Genomic DNA, 24,981 nt, shown 5'->3' on the forward strand with positions numbered 1-24,981 from the left:
GCTGGTGGAGGGGAGAAGGGATGTGGCTCCCTATGCCAGCTGTTCTCAGGCTCCACACCTCCTGCCTAGGACTTCTAGAACCAGTTTTCCTGTGTCTCACCCATAAGGAGCAGCACCAGCCAACCAGTTTACCTATTCCTCTGAGCTTCTGTGGTTTCATTACCTGCTAGAGGCACCACTTTGTCAGAGGTCTCAGTTCTACCTCTGCATAGAACCTTCTAAGAGCTGCTGTGACAGAAATTTATATAAGGATTAGTAGAAGACCAAATAAAAAGCACCTAAGACCTAACCACAGTAACAATCTCTCTTTTCTCTCCCAGCATTGGGTTAGTAATAGCTGCTTCCTATAGTTTCTAAACCCGGATTACACCCCCCCCCCTTTTTTTTTTTGCAGTTTTCAACATCTGTTTAACCAATTACTTTATTCTCTCTACTAAAAAAACTTAGTGTGGATTTTGTTTTCCTGATATTGAAGTGGCTCCCTATTACTACTTCTTATGGTCTGCATTTCCCAGGCTGGCATTATGGACACACCAGCTGCTTCTTTTATGTCACCAATCTCATTTTGTGTCAAAAATTTATGTGGATTCTATGATGATCTACTATTCAGATTTTACCTTCCTTTTTTTTTTCCAGTCCTCAATGTTTAGTTAACAGATGAGTACGTACTATGATATAGATACTGTGCTAATGACTCCAACAGAAAAAGAATGTTGTTCACAAATTGAAAAGCATGAGAGAAATCCCCAGAATTGTTACAGTAACCCAAAACTGAAAGGATATATCAGAACTCCATAACTCAGGTGGCTAGGCAAAGACAAATCAGTACCACTGCTTCACCTAAGGAATACAGCCTGATTACCAAGGGATAATGAGTAAGCCCTCAGTTCAAATGATATGCAAAGATGATCTTATTGTTTTGTTGAAAAGTTTGTGGGTCAAAATGTTAGACACACAATAAGGGGAGAAAAATCTTGGCATATCTTATTCTATTTGCCATTACATGACATACTCCCACTTAATCATAATACCTGGTTTAGCAGCAACAACTTAGCAAGATAAAGCAAGATACAGAGGAAGCATAACTTAGCCAGAAGAGCTTGAAACATTCAAATACAGACACATGCAGAGTACTGTATAAACTATTAAACTATATAAAACAAATACTTAAAGTTTTATTTATTTTGGAGAGCAAGAAGAGTGTGCACACATAAGGGATGGGGCAGAGGGAAAGAATCTCAAGCAGACTCCATGCTGAGTACCCTGAGGTGGGACTCAATCTAATGATTCTGAGATCATGACCTAAGCTGAAACTAAGAGTCGGATGCTCTATGGACGGTGCCATTCAGGTGCCCCCACCCCCGCAAAATATAGTTTTTTTACTTTAAGATCATATGTTCTTTTTTCAACATGGTATAAACAGTTCTATAAAAAGTCGTAACAATCTCAGAAAAGTCATGTCTCATAATAAGCATTTATTTCTTCTATGTGAAACACAATATGACACCATTTGTAATTTTATTCTTTACAGTAAGTTTAAAAGGAATGACAAAACCTTGGAAGACTTATATGATCCACAAATTGGGTTATACACTACACTAGTAGCAATAAAGCCACAGAATTATTTTATAGAGAAAAAAAAGACCTCTGAAATGGATTATTTTAGGTGGACATTATCAGACTATATGGCTGGGGCAATAAAAGGAAGGATATATAATTACAAATTGTGAGCTTAGGTGAGCCTGAGTCTACAGAAGATAAAGAGAAGGTATCTGAAAATGATGATGATCCAATGATTGCTTAGTTGTGGGAGATACATGGGAAAAGTAGGCAAAAAATCTGAAAAGTAGACATGTAGTGGTAGTGGTGGTATGGAGAGGAGTAGACACCTGTAGGATGTCATAACAAATGCCTGTCAATGAGTTCTAAAAGTAGTAACATACTAAACTCATATAGACTCAGGTTAAGCAAACAGTCTAAAGGAAGGAAAAGGCATTTATCTTTTGAACAAAATACTGAAAACATATACCAAAGACCAATCACTAGCCTGGGTATATAAAGAATTAAATGTGGCCCTTGTATTTAAGATTTATAGTCTAGTTTGGATAGAGATACAAAAGTAAAGCAAGTTCAATAAAGCGTAATAGTTGCTGTGACGGAAGTTTACATAGGGTGTAGTAGAAAACCAAATAAAAAACTTTGGGAAAGGATCACGAACCACTTTAAGCATCTGATAACTACAACTCTGTCTAAAAACCATCCAGGAGTACAGAGGCAAAATGTTACCTACACTTTTAGTGGGTTAACAGAGAACTAAGCTCACCCCTTAAGCATCTGTGATAAAACTGTTAATTGTGATCTTGAAACACTTTTAGGTAATGCTACTGTATAACACTACAGGGATTCCTTAAAGTCACCTATTTATATTTGGAAATATTAAGGAGATCTCTGAGCCATCAAGCACAGTGTAATGACCTCGAAGTCGAGAGTAGAGGCAGAAAGCTACCTGGTCGTCAGAGCAATGTGAGGTCACTATTACTAGTTCCACGTATACTTCAACTATTTTTAGATGTAGTCATTATTAGTGACAATAAGGTCATTAATTTTGGTTACTTCGCACCATAACCTTTTTTCGCACTGTAACCTTTTTCTTTAATGTTCTGTAAGATACCTAAAGGCATACATTCATTGTAAACAGCTGACTAAAACTTTGAACCTCACATTAAGGCTAAGAGAGAACAAAGCAGGGAAGGAAAAAATTCAGGTAATTTTTTCAACTATCATCTGGTAGCATTTGACTTCTATGATGTACAAATGAAATGAAGACAAAGTTATGTTTTTGCACTATAATTTTTGTTCTGAGATTGAGACTCTTATCATCTTCCTTGGTCAGCGAAAAAATAATTAAGCTCAATTAAATATTTCATTTTTTAAAGGCCTTTTGTTTCTGGGATTCAAATAAAAGTCTTATTGCAAGTGGTTTTTTTTTTTTTTTTTAATTTTTATTTACTTATGATAGTCACAGAGAGAGAGAGAGAGAGAGAGAGAGAGAGAGAGAGAGGCAGAGACACAGGCAGAAGGAGAAGCAGGCTCCATGCACCGGGAGCCCGACGTGGGATTCGATCCCGGGTCTCCAGGATCGCGCCCTGGGCCAAAGGCAGGCGCTAGACCGCTGTGCCACCCAGGGATCCCCTGCAAGTGTTTATAATTTTTAAATAATTTAATCTTTCATATCTGATTTAACACTCTTAACAACTCTGTAAGGTCTATAACACAAGGATAACACTTGGTTGGTTGCACTTTAGGGTAAAATTTAACATAAGACAGGAATTTGTGTCACTATGTTAATAAAAGCACTTGAATGCTTCTTTTGCTTAGCTGTCCCACAGCTAGGAAGCCAAGAGCAGGTTAGTCAAACTTGAAAAATAAAATAATAATAAACAAAACGTAGAATGTAAACACCACATTCCTTTAGAGATGAAGAATATTGTACTTCTGAAATAAATTGCCAATACTCCCTCATTTCTTAAGTGTGTAACTATACAGCAACCTAAAGACCTCATTTTAAAGTAGGCATAAAATAAATCAGGGAAAGATAAGTATAGGAGTTGACTATTAAGAACAGGAGTCAATTCTAAAACTAAAACCCTAGGAATTTTTTTTCTCTAATGCAGGAGTAATTTATGAGCAAAACAGCTGTTACAATGGAGCACACCAGACATTTTTGAGGTAGGCAATATAAGAAGTCCTCTTCAGTCCTCTACTTAAGAGCTTTGAATCTTAATACAGTTAATAATAAAACCACTCTCCTTAAGCAAGTTGATTATGCTTGGGCATTTGGTTTTTGGGTATTCTTGTATTCTTTGTGGCTACAATGTCCAGTAAGTATAACAATAATTAGCCCATTAACTTAGTAACATACCATTATAAAGAGAAACAAAAATTGAAAAGTGGTGAGAAAACAATAAATGCTAGAATGCATTTTAAAAACCTAGAGTTTAAAAACCAAGATGGAATCTACTGTAAGTTACAGAGGAATGTTGTGTGGTTGCCATCAAGGCTTGGGTGGATTGTTTACCTCTACATAACATCAGCACAAGCACTGGGATGGGGCCAGGTATACTCAGGTTGCTAAGGATTTCCCTATGACACTTTATCAGTTCCATAAAGTAAGGGAGTCACCTACCTTAACAGACTTCTTTATATATACACCAAATTGATCTATTTTGAAAAACGTACCACCAAGGCGGTTGAAAACACTGACAAAGTCTTAAACCACCAAGGGCAGGATCATAAGGATTTAGTAGGATGTATCTAGGAAGTGAAAGCAGAAAACGCTGTTACGGTATTTTCCTTCCAAATATAGGTGCTTCCGTATTACTTTAAAGTTGTATCTTCCTTTTAAAAAAGATTTTATGTATTTATTCGTGAGAGACACACAGAGAGAGGCAGAGACATAGGCAGAGGGAGAAGCAGGCTCTAGGCAGGGAGCCCGATGCGAGACTCGATCACAGGACCCTGGAATCATGCCCTGAGCCGAAGGCAGATGTTCAACCACTGACCCACTCAGGCATCCCAAAATTCTATCTTAAGGATTATTTGAGAGAGGGAGAGGGAGGGAGCATGTACGTGCATGCTGGGGGCAGGGGCAGAGAGAGAATTCAAGCAGATTCCCCACTGAGCACAGAGCCCAGGTGAGGCTGGATCTCAGAATCCTGAGATCATGACCTGAGCCAAAATCACCAGCTGAACATTTAACCGAATGAGTCACCCAGGCCTCCCTAAAATTGTATTTTAAAATTTACATATAAGCTAATACTCAAGGGAAACTTAATGGCTTTATTTCCATGTGGATTTTAATACAAATTGGATTTATCCTTTATAGTTGGTATAATTTTTTCTTGCTATTTTTATGAAATATTCTATGAAAAATTTTTATCTTGTAGTCCTTGATTGAACCTTTAAAAAATTTTATCTCTATGGTAAGTTTTAACAAAGTCTGCCCTCATGGAAACTAGTGGCAGGGAAGACAGAGCTGCAAATAGAAAATTTAGCAATTAAAACAAAATGATAAGGAGTTTCCAGGAACATACAACAAGGGTGTCAAACTAAGTCCGAGCTAGTGATGAACAGGGGGGGAAGGTTTTGGGATATTCATACATTAAAGTAATACATAATCATAGACTTGCAGATGAGTAAGAGTTAAAGAGGGCAGAAAGAGTGAAAGTGGTTCCAAGGAAGATAAAAACACATTTAAAAAAAATCTAGAATCAGAAGTATGAGATCAATAATGAAGCTGAGAAGGTAGTAACACTTTGCAAGCCATGCTCAAGCCAAGGACATACTCTGTGGAGTAATTATAATTCTCTTAGAGTGTCTTAATCTAAGGAAAATCATGATTAAACTTTTATTTTTAGAAGCACCACTTTGGCTCCAGTATGGAGAATATTTGGAAAGGTAAGACTAAGACAGAGGTAGGAAGATCATACAGATAAAGCAGAGATTATAGGTTCCTAGTTCAAGCAATACGTAATGACATCCTGAACTAAGATAATTCCAGCGGGGATGGAGGGATGAAAATAGAAGTGTGAGATGGTTAGAGGGTAGAACCAACTCTGTGTGCGTGTGTTTGTGCATGCGCACAGTAGTACAATATTCTAAACATTCATGATATTTTAAATCTAAACGACAGTATGGTTCCCTATTGCTTTATGTTAATCTTTTGCTTTTATAAAGAATACTGTTACAAATTACTTTCCTGATTGGGGATTACCTATTTTGAATAAATACCAAGAAGGACTGCATTTATTCACTTACTCTGCTTCATTCCAGGGGATGAATACACTGTTCAACTGTGTCCTGAAAGGGCTTTTGCAAAGTACATGGTTATAAAGGTATACATATTCATTTTAGGGCGGGAGGAAGGAAGGAAGGAAGGAACGAACGAACGAATGACGAACGAATGAACATAAAATAATTGCTAACCAAATGGGAACAGTGCCACTGAGCTCCTTAAATGGAAGCTCAAACTGGGCTTTTTCTCAGGCATTTCCAAGAAAGAGCTGTGATTTCCCCACTTTTATTTCCCCGTGAAAACAGACTAACTGCCAAGAGTGTATTAATATATGCTAGAGTTCACTAAAAGTGAACTATGTGCATGGTAAACTTGATGATCTTGCTCTGTGCCTGGTGGTGCTCACCTCACAAGCTAGACCAGTAACAACAAAGGTTACAGAGTACAAATACTGCTTGTATTCTAATCAGGTTTAGTACTTCTTACTGCTTTTTTATATTACATAAATATATACATATAATGTGTATGTAAAAAATATGCTATGTATACATATTTATGCATCATATATAGTTTTTAAAAGTTACCTGTACTTTCTTAAGTTTATTTCTCTTTATCACAGAAAATATCCAACATATAAAAAAATCAGCATACTCTTAGATATGTTGCGTTCCAGTGATAGGTTTTATACTGAACATATCTCAAATTTATAAAAATGAGTAGCTAAAGTGGGGCTTTTTAACAGAAGTATACTTTAGACACTGCTATAATGCATTTCTTTTATTTAGGAACTCCTTCAAAATATCAAGTTGAGTGGTCAAAGACATTTTAATTGACTTGTAACTATACTTTACAATATCAAATCTAAGATTCATTATTTGGTTTTTAAACTACAACAGCAATAGTTTTTTGTGGAATGCCTGTGTAGCTGAGGGGTTGAATGTCTGCCTTTGGCTCAGGTCGTGATCCCGGGGGTCCTGGGATTGAGTTCCACATTGGACTTCCCATAGGAAGCCTGCTTCTCTCTCTGTGTCTCTCATGAATAAACAATAAATTCTTAAAAAAAAAGAAAAGAAAAGAAGAGGAGAAGAAAAGAAAAGAAAAGAAGAACAAGAAAAAGAAAAGAAGAAAAAGAAAATGAAAAAGAAATAGTTTTTTGCTTTGGCAAGTTGTAGTGCTTCAGTATTGTATGATGATTATGAGTGGTGGCCTAATTCTCACAATGATTAACATACAGACAAACACTGGCATTTTTCTAACAGATGAGTTTTCATGATAAGAAATAGAATTAGAAAGCAACAGTTTAGAGAACAAACATACTAGGTAGCCACTATTAGTTGAAATGTGATTGATGTTCCACAGGTCAGCAGCTCTTTGTTGGGATAGTTGGTGCTTTAAATATTTGGTATGAGATTCTTAAGAAACAATATTGTATAAAGAAAGGCAATGTCTCTAGTCTCAGAGTTAGAAGTAATTCAACTCTGGATCTATCCTTTTATAATTTGGTTTTATAGCATTAGATTTAGAGCTTTTTCAAAAATACCTGCTTACTGAAATTTCTATAGGAATAAATAAGTTTGCTATTGTGAGTTTGAAACTCCTAATTTCCCATGAAAAACTTTATAAATCAAAATATTTCTACAACCACCATTTTGATTGCATATTATAAGGAATATCTTCATTTGTTCCAGAACAGAATGGATACTTTAACTTCATAACAACAAAAAAAATTTTCTAGTATGTTCCCAGTATCTATAAAACACTAATAAATATTTGTTCAGTGAATATAAGCAGATGCTTAAAACCTGTTATAATGGTAATAGTGTTAAATTACAATAGAACTTTTTCTGTAAGAAGTCATGAGTAACAAAGCAAAACACTACTATTATTGCATAATAATATACAATCACATAAAGAACTTGACAAATACTGTGTATTTTTAGAGAATACATTTCCTATTTGCTGGTGCTTCACTGGTAATTTTAAATTATTCAAAGCGCTAGAATACTAAGAGAAATCTTTCTTGTGGCTTCTCCTAGGCTTTCCCCACCTTAGTTTCTATTTACTAAGCAAATAAACAAGGAGTCTTCTGGGAGTTGCCAGGTATTTAAATAAGGGGGTAGGGTAAGGAAGAAACAACATGAAACAGCTCTTGCAAGGTAGGTATATACCAGGTAAAGATGGGTTACAAATGCCCTGCTGACTAGTTTGCAATTTAACCGTGCAGTGACAGAAAGTTAATGGAAAATCTGAAACGGGGAACATGATGATACTTCAAATATATTTTAAAAAGAGAACTCTGGCTGCAACTAGGAGGGAGTACCAATTGACCTAGTACAATAGTGAAAACAGAAAAGACAGTCAGGGGCTAGTAAGAGGCAGAATCCGAACTTGATGGGAAGAAGTAGGAGCAGAGGGAAAACAGAAGGTGCAATTAAGAATACAGGACTTCTAGGCAATGGATGTCATTCACAAAGAGAAAACAATGGAGGAATTGCTGTATGAGGAGGGCAAGGAAGGATGTGATGTCAGTTTGGGAAATGTTATGTTTGAGATGCCTATAAATCATCCAAAGGTGTTGAATGGATTGGGGAAACGTGGGGCTGAAGATGAGAAGTTCATTGAAGAACGATCACTATGGCAGTGGTCCCTAGAGACAGACTATGGATGAGACTGCCCAAAAAGAACAAACTGGAGAGTAAGAAGATCACTCTGGAAAGTATCTAGCTCTAGTGACAGCATGACATTTCAGAAGAGCAAGCATCAAGTGACCAAAATAAATAACTGGGAAACTCATTAATTTTGCCCTACTCTCATTTTTATATTACTAAATCTCTATTTCCATATGTATCAAAGTCTTGGTTTCTAGCCTGGTAAATAGTTTCTCAACAGAGGTTTGTGAAGTGAATTGCTTTTGACAGTCATTAAATGAGTTTTTTAATCTTTAAAAGTATGCTATAATTCCACAGATGCTAAATTCAGTAACAAAGTCTTTTATTTAAAAAGAGTATATTGTCCCCATTCACAAGCAAATTCATAAAATACATTAATATCATGAAGAAAGCTAATTCATGAATCTGATAACTTGCTCAGAGATACATTCTAGAAAGAGGTTTGACAGAAAAAAAGATGCCATATCAGTTTAAAGGCATAACTTTAAAAACAACTCACTTTATATTTTGTATTTGATTTACCAATTAAAGATTAATTTTTCTCCCTATAGAAGCATTAAATGTTAAGAGAATAAAAAGCCAAACCGATCTGTTTATACAAATACACAATACAGGCTTTAGAGTGAGGAGAGTCTTACTTTAATAAGTGTTACTTTTGAAACTAAAAATACAGAAGAAAATCAAGCTACCAAATTAAGTTTACCTGAAACAATCTGAATATAATATTAAAATGCTCAACCGACTCACTAAAATACTACTAAAGTTTCACAATGGTACATCTGAATAATTTTATTTACATATAATAAACATTTGAAATGTCAAGAAAAATTAAATATAAGGGTTTAAAAAATACAAGTTAATTAAAATAAAGGGTATTTGATTTTCTTAACTTTTTTTTGCCATTTCAGTTTCAATGTACATTAATAGAAAATGAATGGAATAAGAATGCTTCACCTATATATAAGGAACATGATGCTACTTACCAACCATCAGAAGGGCATGCAAACAAATTAAAGGGATGTATGAAAATAATTGAACTAAAGAAGATATACCGAGAAATCACCCATCTATTTTTCTATTAAATAATTTTACCTCTTTAATAAAAGACTAATATATATTCATATATATTAAATTAATTTTAGAATATCTGTGTAGAATAGCATACATTTATTTAGTAAGGGGGGAAAAACAACTAAAATGAATTATTTCAGCCAGCACATTTAATTATAGGATAGAAACAATAAACAGGTACTAGTGAGTGTAAAAATGTTACATAATAAATTCAACATGCAAACTGAGGGATGCATGGAATATAAGATTACAATGGAAGGATCTTTTATATAAACTACAAAAATATTTCCTAGAGAATAATTACATACTACCTTATTACCCTGTGCCCAGAATCCTTTGTTTTACATTTACAACACCTTAAATTTAGAGGTATAAGCTATCTAAACTGTCAACCATATTTTTTCTGTTAGGGAAGCCACTCCTTAATGAATCCTTATAATAATGAAAAGGAGAATGTTTTTCATACAGACTCTATATTGGTAGGGGCTTGTTCACAGGTACCCTACTACACAAGACATGTTTTACTACTATTGCCAAGAAGCTCCATGTTGGGGAAAAGCCCCTTGTTCATTTTAAAAATGTTGGCCCACTGGCAGACAACATGATGGATGGACGGAGGGTGAAGAGGTTTCAATACAGCCCCTCAGTGATTTACAACAGTGATTGAAGTCCTACAACTTACGCCATGTCATACTTCTCAATTTGTCCCTATGGATTGCTATCCAAAGATATAGTACTTTGAATTATTTGAGAAAATTCTAGTTAGAATAGGCTCCTATGACTGCCCTAATGCAGAATATGGGGTGGGGTATAAAAAGATAGTGATGTGGAATCCAGTTATGTTTTGTTTAGCATCATCCCTCTCTATAAGAAGCAATTTAACCAACGCATTTCAACCTCTGCAAGTGCCTCCGAAAGCAGTACATACCCATCTGCATCAGAGTACCTTACATATACCATATAGTGTGTTATGCCATTATGATTCCAGTTCTAGATCTCTGATAAGGACTTCTATGATGATGTCTTTGTAGCCTAAATTTAAATGAGATTTCTGAAAGTCTTCTCTGTCACTGGGTCAAGGTTTATTATTAATTAAGGCTCAACAGTAATCTTAGAACTACAGGATTTTAAACAGACTACTTTGATATGTAATTACACTAAGAAGAATAATATATAAATACAAGTATATTTATGGTACTTTAAAAAATACTCATTCTATACTTTCTTACCCAAATTAAACAATCATCCGGCATACCTGTTATCTCCTTGTAAAACATTTCTGAAAGCTGCATCTACATTCTCAGGCCACTAATATTAGCAACAACCAAATTTTTACCTTCCTTCCTTATGAAAGTAAAGTGGCCTAAAAAATGTTAACAGACTACCTCAAAGACCTGATTATGTGAGAATATGTTATTCTCAAAATTTTCAATACTTAAATTTCACTAAGAGGTTTTTTTCCTGGAGGGCAAATATAAAACAACAAAGCAATAATAATAATGATAATTAGTAATGGTAATAATATTAATTAGTAATAATACTAATTATTATTATCATTGATATCTTGAGGATGAGTGAGGTCATAGAAGCCTAAATAGTATTCATCACCTTAGGCATTTATGGGAGCATTTTCTCACTAAAAAGTGACTATACTAAGACCTAGTACTTCTGAAACAAGAAAAAGCTGAAGGTCTCTCTCAAAGTATTTAAATGCAAACTGAATGATCCAGTTTATAAGTTTGAGTACCTTATTCATTTTCCAAAAAAAGCCACAAATGTTCATCTTATTGTAAGACAAATATAACAAGTATAAAGATACATATTTATTACATGCACGGAGCAAAATTAAAGTAAATATCAGGTCAAAGCTTATTAAAACAAAATGATCATTTTAATGATAAATAATCATTATTTGAAGATATATTTAATTTAGGAGGGGAAATTTATGTCTATAGTTGTCACTTTGTTTTTCCTCCAGAGATCTAGAACAAAATACCTTTCCTTAAATGTGTTTACTGTACTATATTTAGTGAATAAACAAGCCATAATAAGCAGATCGTCTGCATGAGAGCATGGATCAACTCATTCTCATTAAGAATTTAAGAAGCTATCAGCCTTCTATACAGTCCTGTCTATATGAGAGGAAGCAAGGACTGGCTCCTTTCAAACCTGTAATTTATGAGTTTATTCAAACCTGCCAAATTGCTTTAAGTAAACGCCTCTCACATTTGAAAATTCCCATGGCAACTCATTTTAGTTTGGCAGACAAGCAGACCCAAATTCAATCCTTTTATCCTGCAGCTAAACCATTACAATAGTAATTCTGCTCTGACACTCTGAAGAGACTGCTAATTACTGTACTCTGGGTCCCTAGACAGATTTCCCATTCAGATTAAAATGGTTGTGCATGGCAGAAAACAGTAGCAACACCTTTCTTTACATGAGAGAGATGCTCTCTCATATTACAGCTCTATCAAGGGCCAAGTGCATCATAGTGAGATGTCTTTTAATGTATTTAATACTCCACCTTCTCTCCCAATAAAATGAAAAGGTGGACAACAGACTTCAATGAGTGACACTATGGTCAAGAACTAAATGTAGTACTATCAGTTCATTAACAACCCAGTTAAAAACCTTTAACTCCAAGATAAGACTACTCCATCTCCAGAGTCATTCTCTCTCTTGACTTATTTTCAGGTTATAATTAATACACAGTTAACTATGAGCTGAATGCATATAGCATTAGAAAAAAGACAATCTTTGGGTACCATGAAAAGCAAACTTTCAAAAATTCTGTGATAGATCCTTTTGTCTCTACCACACTCCCAAATTTTGGTAACATCTGTAGTTTTTTTTTTTTTTTAAGTGAATTACTTTTGAAAATTTTTCCAATTTCGTAATATTCCTTGAAATAACTGGAAGCAAAATATTTCAAAATCCTCATCTGGAAACTTGTCAGAATCTATTACACATTAGATCAATTATTTAGTTTAATATTACTGAGCTCTATGTATATAAATGGTTTACTAAAGGAATAAGCTATATTATATCCAAAATTGATTCATGTTCAAGTTCTCAAATACTTATATGCAAACTTAAAGAAAAAGTAAAAGAACAAACATACATGATTATCTCCATCATAAAGTTAAAAGCTGAAATGTTAAAAAGTGAAATGAACACTTTATGACCTGTCTGAAACTGGTGGCAGCATATTTGTATGCCAAAGTCTGTCTTAAATTATGAAACGATGTAAACTTCAGCTGCCTGAAAACATTTCTCTAATACAGGCTGGTGTGCTCATTTAGTTTAGTCTTTCTGTTTAGTATTTTACTTCTGTAACACAAATCTTTACATCTGTTCCTATTTAAAGGGAAGAAAAAAGTATAGTGAGAAAGGGTATTTGGCTAGATATCCCTCACCTTTCTGAGTCTTCATATCCACATAAGTCCAGCACAATATCCTCCCTACTTCTACTATTCTAGTGTTTTTGAGGTTCCTTCAAAGAAGATTAGAAAACATCATAGGATACGTATCCATATAAGGTCTTAGCTAATGACAAGAAATAGTTATTTTCCAACTAACTGGAATGAGAACTGAAAGAGGGATGGTATCTGATAGCTGAGATAATAGATGTATTCACATAGTGAAGGAGTTAAGAGGGAGGGAGGGAGGGAGAGGGAGTGGGAGAGAGATGGAGGGAGAGCTAGATGGAGGCGGGGAGAGAGATGGAGAGAAGGCCATGGAGGGGGGAGAGAGAGAGATGGAGAGAAAGAGGGAGAATGGATAAAGGAGAGAGGGGAGAAAGAGAGAAAAAGATGGAGGGGGTACAGGGAGAGAGGTAGGGAGGGAGAGGAAGAAACAGGAACAAGGAAACAGACTTTTTATACATAATGTTACTTTTTAGTAACATTAAGAGATGTTTTCATAATCTTCTTGTTTATTATGACACTGTAATCAAAAGCCTATAAAGTAAGACTGTGGGCTAGCATGGAGGGTACATTTTATAGGTAAGGAACAGAATTACTTTCTTCATGTGTGGTGCCTCCTGTGACCAAAAATTGAGCTGTAATTGTCACAGCCAATGATACAGTTTAGGTAACCAGTCTATACAACATGTATCAGGAAAAATGGTTAATAACACGAGAAAATTGAGTATTTTTAATCACCTTCACCTAAACAACATGTACCAAACAACACAAACTCAACTATTGCAAAATAAACATGTTTTTAAAGTGTATGTGGGATATTCATCCATACCATATGCTGGACTATAAAGAGTCCTAATTAGATTTAAAAAGACTATAAAGCCTTATAAAATACTTTCTCAGAGAAGAAAAAAATTAAATTAGAAATCAGGCACAGTAAGATAAATAGAAAACTCCCAAATATTTAGAAACATCTGAAAATAACCCATCGGTCAAATTAGAAATTATCAAGGCAAGTAAAAAATAAATTGTAATAAAAATACAACATAATGTTACATTGTGGAAGCAGCTAAAGCATTATAGAAAGAATTTTGCATCTTTAAGACAGTACAAAGTAGAAGAGAAAAAAAAAATCAACAAAACCAAAAGCTAGCTGGTCCTTAGAAAATATCAATAAAATTACTAAAGCTCTAAAACTAGAATGATCAAGAAAATCAGAAAGAATCATATATTGCTAATATAATGAATGAAAAAAAAAACACTATCTCAGGTCCTATAGACCTTAAAAAGATAAAAAGGGAAAAACTTCATGACAAAAACTTAAACTTAGATGACAAGGACAAATTCCTTAAAAAATATAAAAATCCAGAATACAAGTTTCATGTTTATGAATAAAACTGAACTTGTAATTAAAGGCCTCCCACAAAATCAAGAAAAATTAAAAAGCAAGCTACAGATCAGAATGGATAAAAAATTTATTCCCAAAATATATGAAGAATTGTTAGAACCAACAAAAAGACAAGTCAATGAAAAGACAAAGATTTAAACAGATACTTTACCAAAGAAGATACATAAATAGTCAAGAAGAACATGGAAAGACGCTTGAGATCATTTGTGTTTGAAGAAATGAAAATTAAATTAGAACAGGTGAAAGGATAAACTGGTTTTGAAATATTATCAACAAATAGGTAGTGTCCACTGATACATGCAACAGCATGAATAACTTCAAAAAACTTTCATGCCATGCTACATGAAAAAAAAGGCATCTATAGGGGTGCCTTGGTGGCTCAGTCTGTTAAGCTTCTGCCTTCACCTCAGGTCATGATCCCAGGGTCCTGTGATGGAGCTCTGTAGGCTCCCTGCTCAGCAGGGGGTCTGTCTACTTCTCCCTCTCTCCCTGTTCCTCCCTCTGCTTGTGCTCTTTCTCTCTCAACGACATATATAATTTTTATTGGTCAAACATCTGTCAATAAAGCTGGGGAAAAAGAAAGTTTTGAGACCATTAAAAAAGGGGTGGGGAGAACTAACCCCAGGAGTTGCCTAGAGGCAGTGGGAGGAGGTGGTTAATTGATGGCAAAGGGGAGAATGAAATATTGACTATGGGTATACAGTTATCAGAATTCACACTATATACTTTAAATGAGTGCGTTTTAATTTATGTGTAATAAGAAGCAGAAAAAAACCTGAAGTTTCTTCCCTTCAACTCTTCAAAATGACTATTCTTCAGCATTGAAAAACAGCTCAACTGTATTTACATCAGATCCAGGAACTGCCATATTCTTTCTTAAACATCTATCTCTAGAACACTAGATGTGACTGTACTCCCAAAATAAAGCTTTGAGTGTCAATTAAATTTGGAAATGGTTCCTACCAGAGCTTCGCATACTTACTAGCATATTAAAGGCTTCCTTTACCTGGAGTACTTATGAAAAATGCCTCATGAAATACAGTTAGGGAAATATCACTGCCCTAAATATTAAGGATCTTGCTTTAAATAAGTTGCTGTATCCTAGTACCTTAAAACCATCAACCTGGAATAACTATTTGTTAATCTGAAAAGAATACTAGAATATTCTGCACTTGGGTACCCAACAATTATCTCAAACCTACTAGATCTAAAACGGAGCTCCTGACACAATCTCTTCAAAGCCTGTTCCTACTGAAGTCTTCTCTATCAAGGTAACAGCAATTACATTCTTCCAGTTGTTCAGTCTACAGCCCTTGCTGTCATCCCTGACTCCTTGCTTTTTAACGTCCCACAGACCATCCATTAGCAAACGTTGCCAGCTCCACTTTAAAGATACACTCAGAATCAGGCCATACTTAACCTCTACAACTATCTTGGCCCAATCCATCATCTCTCCTGTGGATTAATGCAATAGTCCATGAACTGACAAATTCTTTCTATAATGAGACAGTAAATGCCTTTTTTGGGGCATATGGTCTTTGCTGCAGATACTCAACTTATTACTGAAGCACAAAAGCAGCCACAGACAATATGTCAATGAGTAAGCAAGGTTGTATTTCAATAAAACTTTTTTAATGGACAATGAAATTTGAATTTCATACAATTTTCACATTTCATGAAGTCTTCTTCTGATTTTCCCCAGCCACTAAAAAAATGCAAATACCATTCTTAGTTTATGGGTTATTGAAACACAGGTGGGAAGTTGGATTTGGCCAATGAGCCATAATTTGCAGGCTCCTATCAGAGGTTCCTTTCTTCCACTCCTGTACTCTTTACTGTTTTAAACAGAGCAGGTCAAGTAATTCTTGAAAAATATTACTCATATCATATCATTCCTCTCTCAAACTCCTCTAATGGTTTCACCTATCCTAGTCCAAAAATAACAGACCCTCATGAGTCCTTAAAATAATAGACAGTAACTGATCTATGCTCATTTCCTAATATGTACATGAGAATATTAAAACCAAATTAATTAGAAACAGGTTTATTGTTTTATAAAAGACAAATGAAGTGAAAATCTGTAACATATTATAATATCACTATAGTAATTATAAAGGAAATGAAAATACCTGATGACAGAACTGGTATATGAGTAAATTAATACAAGCTTTCTCTAAGGATCAAATATATGTTAAAGTGATTTGAAAAGCTATATATAATTCTATGTACTTATATATAAGCATATTAAGTAAATGCTAAGAATATAAGAAGAAATTCAGCCAAGAAATTTAACAGCCCAGTTTACTTTGATGGGATCACAGAAAGATATGAGAATTATGATGTGTATAAGAACAAGCATTAAAAAAAAAAAAAAAAGAACAAGCATTAAAATGTCACTTGAAGAAAGCTTCCTAATTACAATAAAGAAGTTCTATGTATATGTTTAACAATCTAAGGTTTACATATATAAGAACTAAATAATTTAAACTATCATTTAACTATAAAATAATAATTCATCATAAGGGATAACTATATTAAATTAGTAACTATTATAAAATTTCAATTAAAAAAACCCAAAAATTTGTAGAAAAACAAATAATAGTGTCACTTCACAATAAGGCTTATACCAAAAAAATAATCAACATATCCTGTCTTAAATACAGAGCAAAAATTAGTAAATAATCCATATTGTAAAATTCCATATGAATCATTAAAACTACATTTTTTTCCTACTCAATTATCTTTAATATAATAAAGTCAGAAATCACAATTCCCTAAATAATTCCTTACAGGGTACACTTAAAATAAGAAGGCTGTCACTGTATTAAATCTTGTCACACACAATGCACTGTTTCTTCCTATAAAGCCTCTGCTTCACATTCTACCTACATACTTAGCAGAATTCTACTGGTCGGTCTGAAGATACCCTCTGATCATCATTTTAGAAAATGTGATTTTCTTTTTCTTGCTTATTTTCTTCTATTCCAAGTTTGTACTTCAAAATTCTTTCTCCCATTTTTAAAATAACTTATAAAGAAAAAAAATTACACAGGTGGAAATTAAACTTTATAGTTACACAGAACTACCCAAAATTCTAAAATTGTGTCATTAACATTTTCCTTCTCTGACTTTACGTGTCTTCACAACTACCTGTTTACAACTTCCTCACTTTACAAGTTTCATACCAGACAGCTCACCTGATGCCCTAACTCACAGATGCCAGTATAGAACTTGAATTTTATTCTAAGTGAAATGGCTAAGTCATGCCTTTAATATGATTTATGAATCATTTTTAAAATCACTCTTATTAACTTATGGGAGAATTAATTAAACGGAATAAGACTAACAATGGGAAGAGAGATTACTTCAGCTGGGCGGCAGGAATACAGGTGCTCAAGAAATACTTCGAGGGTAGATTTGTATCAGCAATAGGTCTCTGCCCAAAGATCACCTAAATCCCCAAAGATCTGCAATGTCAGGACACTGTTATATAGTCCTTTTTATTTTTTAATCAGTGTGTACAGATGAAAATTTTCACAAAAGATCACCCTGTAATTACAGCAGTATAGTAAAGGCCAAAGGAATCTGAAGCAGTATAGTGGAGATTTATTGAAGTGAGATTCAAACAACAGAATGGATTACTTAAAATAGAAAGATATATTTAGTAGATACTTGGTGGTAACAGACTTGTCAGATAAAAACATTATATATAACCAGAGAACCTATTCTTCTCTAGTTAGGCACCGTTTGCTTTGTGATTTAAAAACAAAAGAGATTTAAATAAACTGTTAAAATCAAAGAAATATCTGAATTAAAAACAGTATTATTTCCAAAGTAAACAAGTTCTCTATGTAAGATGCTATCAGATTCTACTAATGAATCACATGTGAATCCTCTCAACCCTTTACTTTTGCAGTGAAATAAGAATTTTAAACTATTTCTTGGAAACAAAATTACCAAGTTCTCTAACAATGCTAAGGTTTCTCCATGAGATTGTTAGAAAAATGGGAAGAGAGAACCTATTTCATAAGGTTGTTCTGAAACCCAACTTGAATTTAAAGGATTTGGACTGGGACGTCTGGGTGGCTCAGTGGTTGAGCATCAGCCTTTGGCTCAGGGCGTAGTCCTGGAGTCCCAGGACTGAGTGCCACATCAGGCTCCCTATATGGAGCCTACTTTTTCCCTCTGCCTGTGTCTCTGCCTCTCTCTCTGTGTCTCTCATGAATAAATATATAAACACTTTTAAAAAAATTAAAAAAGGTTTTGGATTGATTTACTGAACATTTAGTGGTGTGTAGAGTTATGTGAATTAATGGGGACACATTAAAATAACCAAAATCTTTAGAAAAATTAGAACCCTGTCACATGGAATACAAGTACAACCTTTACCCATATTTTATTACATTTTAATTATGAAATTTCAGATAAAGCAAAAAAGTCTCTGCTCTCCACTCTCTACTCCCCCCCAGGTCCCTCAAGCCAGGGATAGATCTTTTACTAAATAACATTAAACAAAATGGGCAAAAAACATGCAACTCTTTCTACATCTACTTTCTACATCTACTTCTTTCCAAAAATCAACTTCGTCTACATGGTTAGGTAAGAAACATATATACTGAAATAATACAAAGACAATTTCACACTTTACCTAAAATTTATTTTGTAAATGAAAATGTAATCTTGACTCCTATTCCCCATGGAAACAATATGAAACTGTGTACCTGTTCAAGGTAAAGGTAAGAATATAGTTTTTTGTTACAAAACTATCTATAATATCACGCAGTCGCTTAATATAAAAACCTAAAAAACCTATGATAATTATTTTATTCACATTTTTGTAATTAAAGAGTTTATTATAATTATTTTTAAACTACTAGGAAAGCAAAGATTTAAGACTTAGGTTAATACCCAAGGCTTTAGACTGTGTTGAGAAACAGTCATTTCATACAACAATGGCAAGACTGTGAATTGGTAGAAATTTTCTGGAAGGCAATTCAGAGACTGTAATATGAATGAAGTATTAAAATTTAAAATGCAATGGCCACCTGGGTGGCTCGGTTGGTTAAGCATCTGCCTTCAGCTCAGTTCATGAAACCAGGGTCCTGAAATCAAGCCCTGCATCTGGCTCCCTGTTCAGTGGGGAGTCTGCTTCTTCTGCTTTCCCTCCCCCACTACTCCCTAACTCATGCTCGCTCTCTCTTAATACTCAGGGCTCAGTCCCCAGATTAATTCTTTACCTTTATCCAATTTTTAGATGATAGCATCCAGCCTCCTGGCTCTAGAAGCTTTTGATATGATGACAACTTCAAACTTGACATATTCTAGGCCCATCTATTGTTGGGCCCAGATTGTTATAACTAAATGCCCAATTAACATTTGCTAGGTCAATTTTTACACTTTTGAAGCCGATTTCTTGACTTCCCTCTCAAACCTGTTCCTCTAACAATATGAAGAGGAGAAAAAGTCCAATTGCTCAGGGTAAAAACCTTGAAGTCTTCACATATACACAACACCCAATCCATCAAAATTCCTGCCAGCTTTACCTTGAAAATAAATCCCTAATCTACTACTAGTCAGCCCCTTCAACCCTAGTCCACACTCCTTTCACCTCATTCATGAAATATAAATGCTTCTGCATTGGTCTTTCTGCTTTCTCCATCGCCTTCAAAGTGTGTCTGTTCTCTATTCAGAATGATTCTTTAAAACACAAATTAGACCATGTTATTCCTCTCCTCAAATTCCTCCAAGAGCTTCTTATGTCAGACTAAAATCTAATATCCTTATTATGGCCTATAGGCCTCTGTAACTGCCATTTCCCCATTTCCCCAACTTCAGCTCCCACCACTCTCTCACCTGCTCACTAAGCTCCTCATTGGACCCCATTTGACACACCTCAAAAATGTCTCTAGGCATCATCACACTTGTTCTCTTTGTTTAGAAACCCTAGGATATCCAAATGATTGCACCACATGTCAATTAGGTTTTCTTTTTTCCCAAATGTCATCTTCTGAGAGAGGCATTCCCTAATCATCTCATATAAAATAGTATTTCCTTAATCCATGGCTCCCGATTTCCTGCTTTATTTTTCTTCACATTTTAGCACAACCTACTATAGTATGTGTATGTGTGTGTACATGTGTGTGTGTGTATATCTTATTGTCAGTAATCCAAGCTGCCCCCTCCCCTCAACCAGAAGGTAAGCTTCAAGATGGCGGGCACTTTGTTAGCTTTATTTACTCTTTCTGTATCCTCAACAGCTGACATAGTAAATGCACACAATGAACATTTATTGAATGAATTCAAAGGTCCAGGAAGGAGAAGAAAGGTTCAAGAAATCAAATAAATACAGAATGATTCAGTCTGTGGCTCTAGCAGGGAATGTTTGTGTATGTATGTGTACTTTAGATTTGGGGAAGAGTGAAAAATGAAGCCTGGAAGATAATCTACAGAAATCATGAAGGAAACTGTACACATTCAAGAATTCTCCATTCTCCTCTTGGAGTTAAGAGGGAACCACCAAAAGGGTTTTTTAAGCAGAGTAAGGTTATGAATAGACTGCAATGTAAGGATGGGTCTATGGAGTCCAAAACTATAAGTACAAATGCTGGCTGTGGGGTTTTGAGTAACTGGCTTGAGATAAGGGTAAAGAAAATGAAGGCAAAAGGAAGTGAGCATAGCTGAGGGATGGAGGAAGTAAACCTGACTGAATTTGGCATTTTTCTGGACACTTGATAACGGCTAGAGACTCCAAATGACATATAAGATTTAGAGACAGGAAAGGCAAAACTGCAAAGTACTGTTAATGGCAATGTTAAATAAGCATTTGAGAATGAAATGGTCAACAAAACAAAATTCCGAGTGTCACTATTCTCAAGATAAATTTTGGGATATGAAAACCACAGAAATGTTTCAAAATGTCTTCATGTAATATAAGAATTAAAAAGATCTATTGGCAGCTCACTGGAGGGCCAACCTAGAGTTAGACAAAACATAAATGCTGATAAGAAATGTGTTGTCTTTCACGCAGTGATTCTGACAACCCTTAGTCAAATCCCACTGAGTTAGGGCAATAATTCTGTTCTGCAATTCTGAATCTGAGGGCATCTTAAATAATACATTTCTAAATAACTGCTAGTGTCCCTATCATTCCCTTTATAACTCTTACACAAACAGGAAAAAATAAATCAGACTTAACCAATTCATTTATGTATGAATTTTTTTCAGAAAATCATGGTGGGTCCATACTTTCAATCCAAAAATACTGTTTTGAAAATATTTAATGATAAACTAAAGGATTCTGTAAGGAGCCTTACAGTGAATTTTTTTATAAGGGTCAAATCAATTTACGTAAAAAGAATAATGAGTTGAGAAGGAGCTTGTATTTTTCTCCAATCCTGAATTAATGCATTCATTTTATAATCAGCACTTGGAAAGAGCAGTATGTGAACCTACACAATTATAGAACAATATTATTTAGACAGTGTCAAAAAGCTATAGCAAACGTCTATGAAATAGTTCTGTGGTAGGCATTATGCTAAGCACTCTCCATGTATCATCTAATTTCATAATAACTACATGAGAGTTCAGTGATGTTCCCAATCACTGACTGTGATGTTTCCAATGAGGAAAGGGAGACAGTAAAAAGCCACAAACGATGGGATTCGAATCCAGAAGTCAGCTCTCAAATAAATGCTTTGTTTCCCTACAACCTAGAAGTAAAAACCCAAATCACTTGATTCTTCAGGATTGTAAAGCTTATGTTTTATTTAAACCTTTGCTTATCAGGGCACCATCACCAGAAATGTTTAATAATGTTGAGTTTAATAAAAATAAATTCCCTGACATAGCAGCCATGTTACAATACGCATATCTGACAAAATGGATAGGATTAAGAAATTCTATAAGGTTAAATTACTTTATTGAATGTATACACCTTCAAGTATTTTTAGTCTACAATTTGTAATTCTGAGAGAGTTGTATTACTTCAGCGGTAGTAATTAGTAACAACTCTAAAAAAGTTTCAATAGGAGACAGATTTTATCACCAAAAGTGCTCTTTTCCTTTGAAATATAAACTGTATGAACTTTTTAAAAAATGTCTCCCGTTTTTTTTTAACCACTACCACCTATTCTATTGTCTGTTCAAAGACAATCTTAGAAGTCATTTACTCCAATTCTCATTTTGTAAATGAGGAAATAGAAATTTACTCTTTCTGAAAGAAACATAGCTTATTAGTAACTAGTAAGCTAGTTACTTAACACAACTTTTACATGATGCTCTTTCCCAGGTTAATAACTTTTAAAACTAAAGTAGTTCACAGAATGGCTGGAATAAACTAATAAATCAGTAAGAATTTTAATTATCAGACGACTGGTCTAATTTACTGTATTAGGTGAACTTATTTACTTAGTATTATGTGAGCTGAGCATTTTCAGCTATATATATAGCAATAAAATAATGTTAAATAACTTTTTTCTGGTCACGGGACGAACAGTCCAGTATACTTAAAAAAAAAAAAAAAGGGCCCTTTATTATATAGCTTTTCAAAACTGTACAATTATTAAGGAAAAGGAGGAAAATTATATGGGTTAATAGTATAAAACTATACATTTTAGTTTATAATTTGTTTATATTCTTTATAAGATCTAAATGAACAACATCTTTGTGGAATTCTTTTCTTCTAAGTAGTTAATTTTATCCCATAAATTGGAAATGTTTATAGCTTCTAAGTTTATTTATAGAATAGATTATTTGGGGAATAAAGAATAACAGATGCCATACTTGTTTATGTAAATTTCAGTAAGTTTTTGTTTGACAGAATACTAAGAATATTCCTAATTTTTCAGTAGCAAGTTATGGTTCACATTTCTATCATTTTTACCAACAAAAAAATATTTTTAAAAAGATTTTGAAAACCAATCATTTATTTGTCATTTTCCATTGAAAAATACAATACTCTGGGAGTGCGTGCAACCATCATTTCTAAATGAGGAGTTACTAAAAGGTTATGTAATAAGAAAAGACAAGGATGGTGCTGGGCAGGGAGGAAAAGATGGAGGATGGAATAGTGGGAGGACGAGAACAAAGGTATTTGGGGTCATTCCTTTATGAGACATCACCTCCAAAATTACTTTCAGTGTTTTAGCTAAGACCCCTAAATATGAACTTTAATAGTTTTTAGTATCTTATAAAAAAACATTAAATGAGTTGAAGTGTGAAAAGTGCTCGAGATGATATCTAATGAATCCACAAAAGTTAGCTCCTGTTTTCTAAAAGAAAATTTCATCATACTATGGGAACATTTCACTGGGGAATATTAATCTTTCGATGGAGACAATGACATGCCAGGAGGGTACTTGGAACTCACAGCCAACTCAAACAATGCACTCCTAACACAGGAGTGTTACAGGACTTTTCTGTACATTTGTTACTTGCTTACAATGAGAAACTGCTCTTCCCTCAAAAAAGGTTTTCATCCCCTTACTGATAATGTATCTACCTTTTTCACCCTATAATAGAGTGAGGCAATAATAGTAACATCTTTGAAAAGTAGGACACTAATTGAGCTAGCTCCCCTCACATTTCCTTCCCCCAACATAAACAGGTTTTCCCATTTTAGGATCTGAGTAATGTCTGTTTGCCTATTATGCTATAATAAATGAGTTATAAATCATATTTATGCTTTGAGATTAAATAAAAAAATAACCTCTTCATTAAGATAAACATTACACTAATTTAAAAAATTAAAGGAAAACGGGGTTGGGCCCCAAATCTAAGATTTGGAAATCATTACTTACTGCAGGTACCAGTAATTTCTTCACTTCTTCAACGGCTCTCTTCAGTTTGATCTCCGCTCTGTTTTGAGCATCTTCCACAGTGATCAGTACATGTAAGTCTTCATTGAGATGCTCCCAATTAGGCTTGCCTCTATTCTGCTCCTCCTAAAAAATTTGCAAAACACATTACCAATTTTTCTTCTCAGAATATATCTTTCATAACACTAACAAGTTGCCAATAATTTAAGCTATGTTTGCATCATTCTGCTATAATGACATTATAAACCTTTTGAATTCTTTTCCTTGAAAAAAGGCTTGGTGTGAAACTACGTGGTCAAATGACAGTTAATCCAACAAATATTTGTTGATCACTTACATGTACGAAGCATGAAACCAGATGCTAAAGATACAACAGTAAGCAAGGCCATCAGATCCCTTGCAGTGTTCTTATATACTAAGAAAGTTATTATGGAGTCATCTTTAGGTGATCATAAAAAGCATATTATTTCTTCTCTATTTTACTTATGGGGTAAATAAGTCATGAAGGTTAACTTAAACAAGTCAGCATCGAGGTCACACAACTAATACATGCCGATTTAGGAGCTGAATCCACATTTGCATTCTCAAATTCAGTGATTTTTCCTTTTCTGTACAACTACTTTAAATAACTGGCTGAATTCAAGTTCAGGACAAGTATTTTACACATAAACATTATTATGTAAAAAAAAAAAAATGCCAATTAAGTGTCACCTGGGTGGTTCAGTCAGTTGGGGGTCTGCCTTCAGCTCAGGTCATGATCTAGGGATCCTGGAATCAAGCCCTGTGTCAGGCTCTCTGC

At 34.4% G+C, this 24,981-nt stretch overlaps 1 protein-coding gene across 17 annotated transcripts in view; it reads right to left on the bottom strand.

The window, feature by feature from the left end:
• QKI (QKI, KH domain containing RNA binding) overlaps nucleotides 1–24,981 on the bottom strand; it is a 161,754-nt gene that overhangs the window by 22,260 nt on the left and 114,513 nt on the right. For all 17 annotated transcript variants that reach the window (XR_012003029.1, XR_003237588.2, XM_026015955.2 and 14 more), the window contains one exon: nucleotides 24,165–24,308. Coding sequence is in view for 15 of the 17 variants with exons in the window: in XM_026015955.2 (XP_025871740.1) it covers nucleotides 24,165–24,308 (144 nt within the window). In the remaining 2 variants the exon portion in view is untranslated. The remainder of the gene's footprint in view (nucleotides 1–24,164; nucleotides 24,309–24,981) is intronic.

This window comes from Vulpes vulpes, chromosome 1 (genome assembly GCF_048418805.1).
Source record: "Vulpes vulpes isolate BD-2025 chromosome 1, VulVul3, whole genome shotgun sequence".
Lineage (NCBI taxonomy): Eukaryota > Metazoa > Chordata > Mammalia > Carnivora > Canidae > Vulpes > Vulpes vulpes.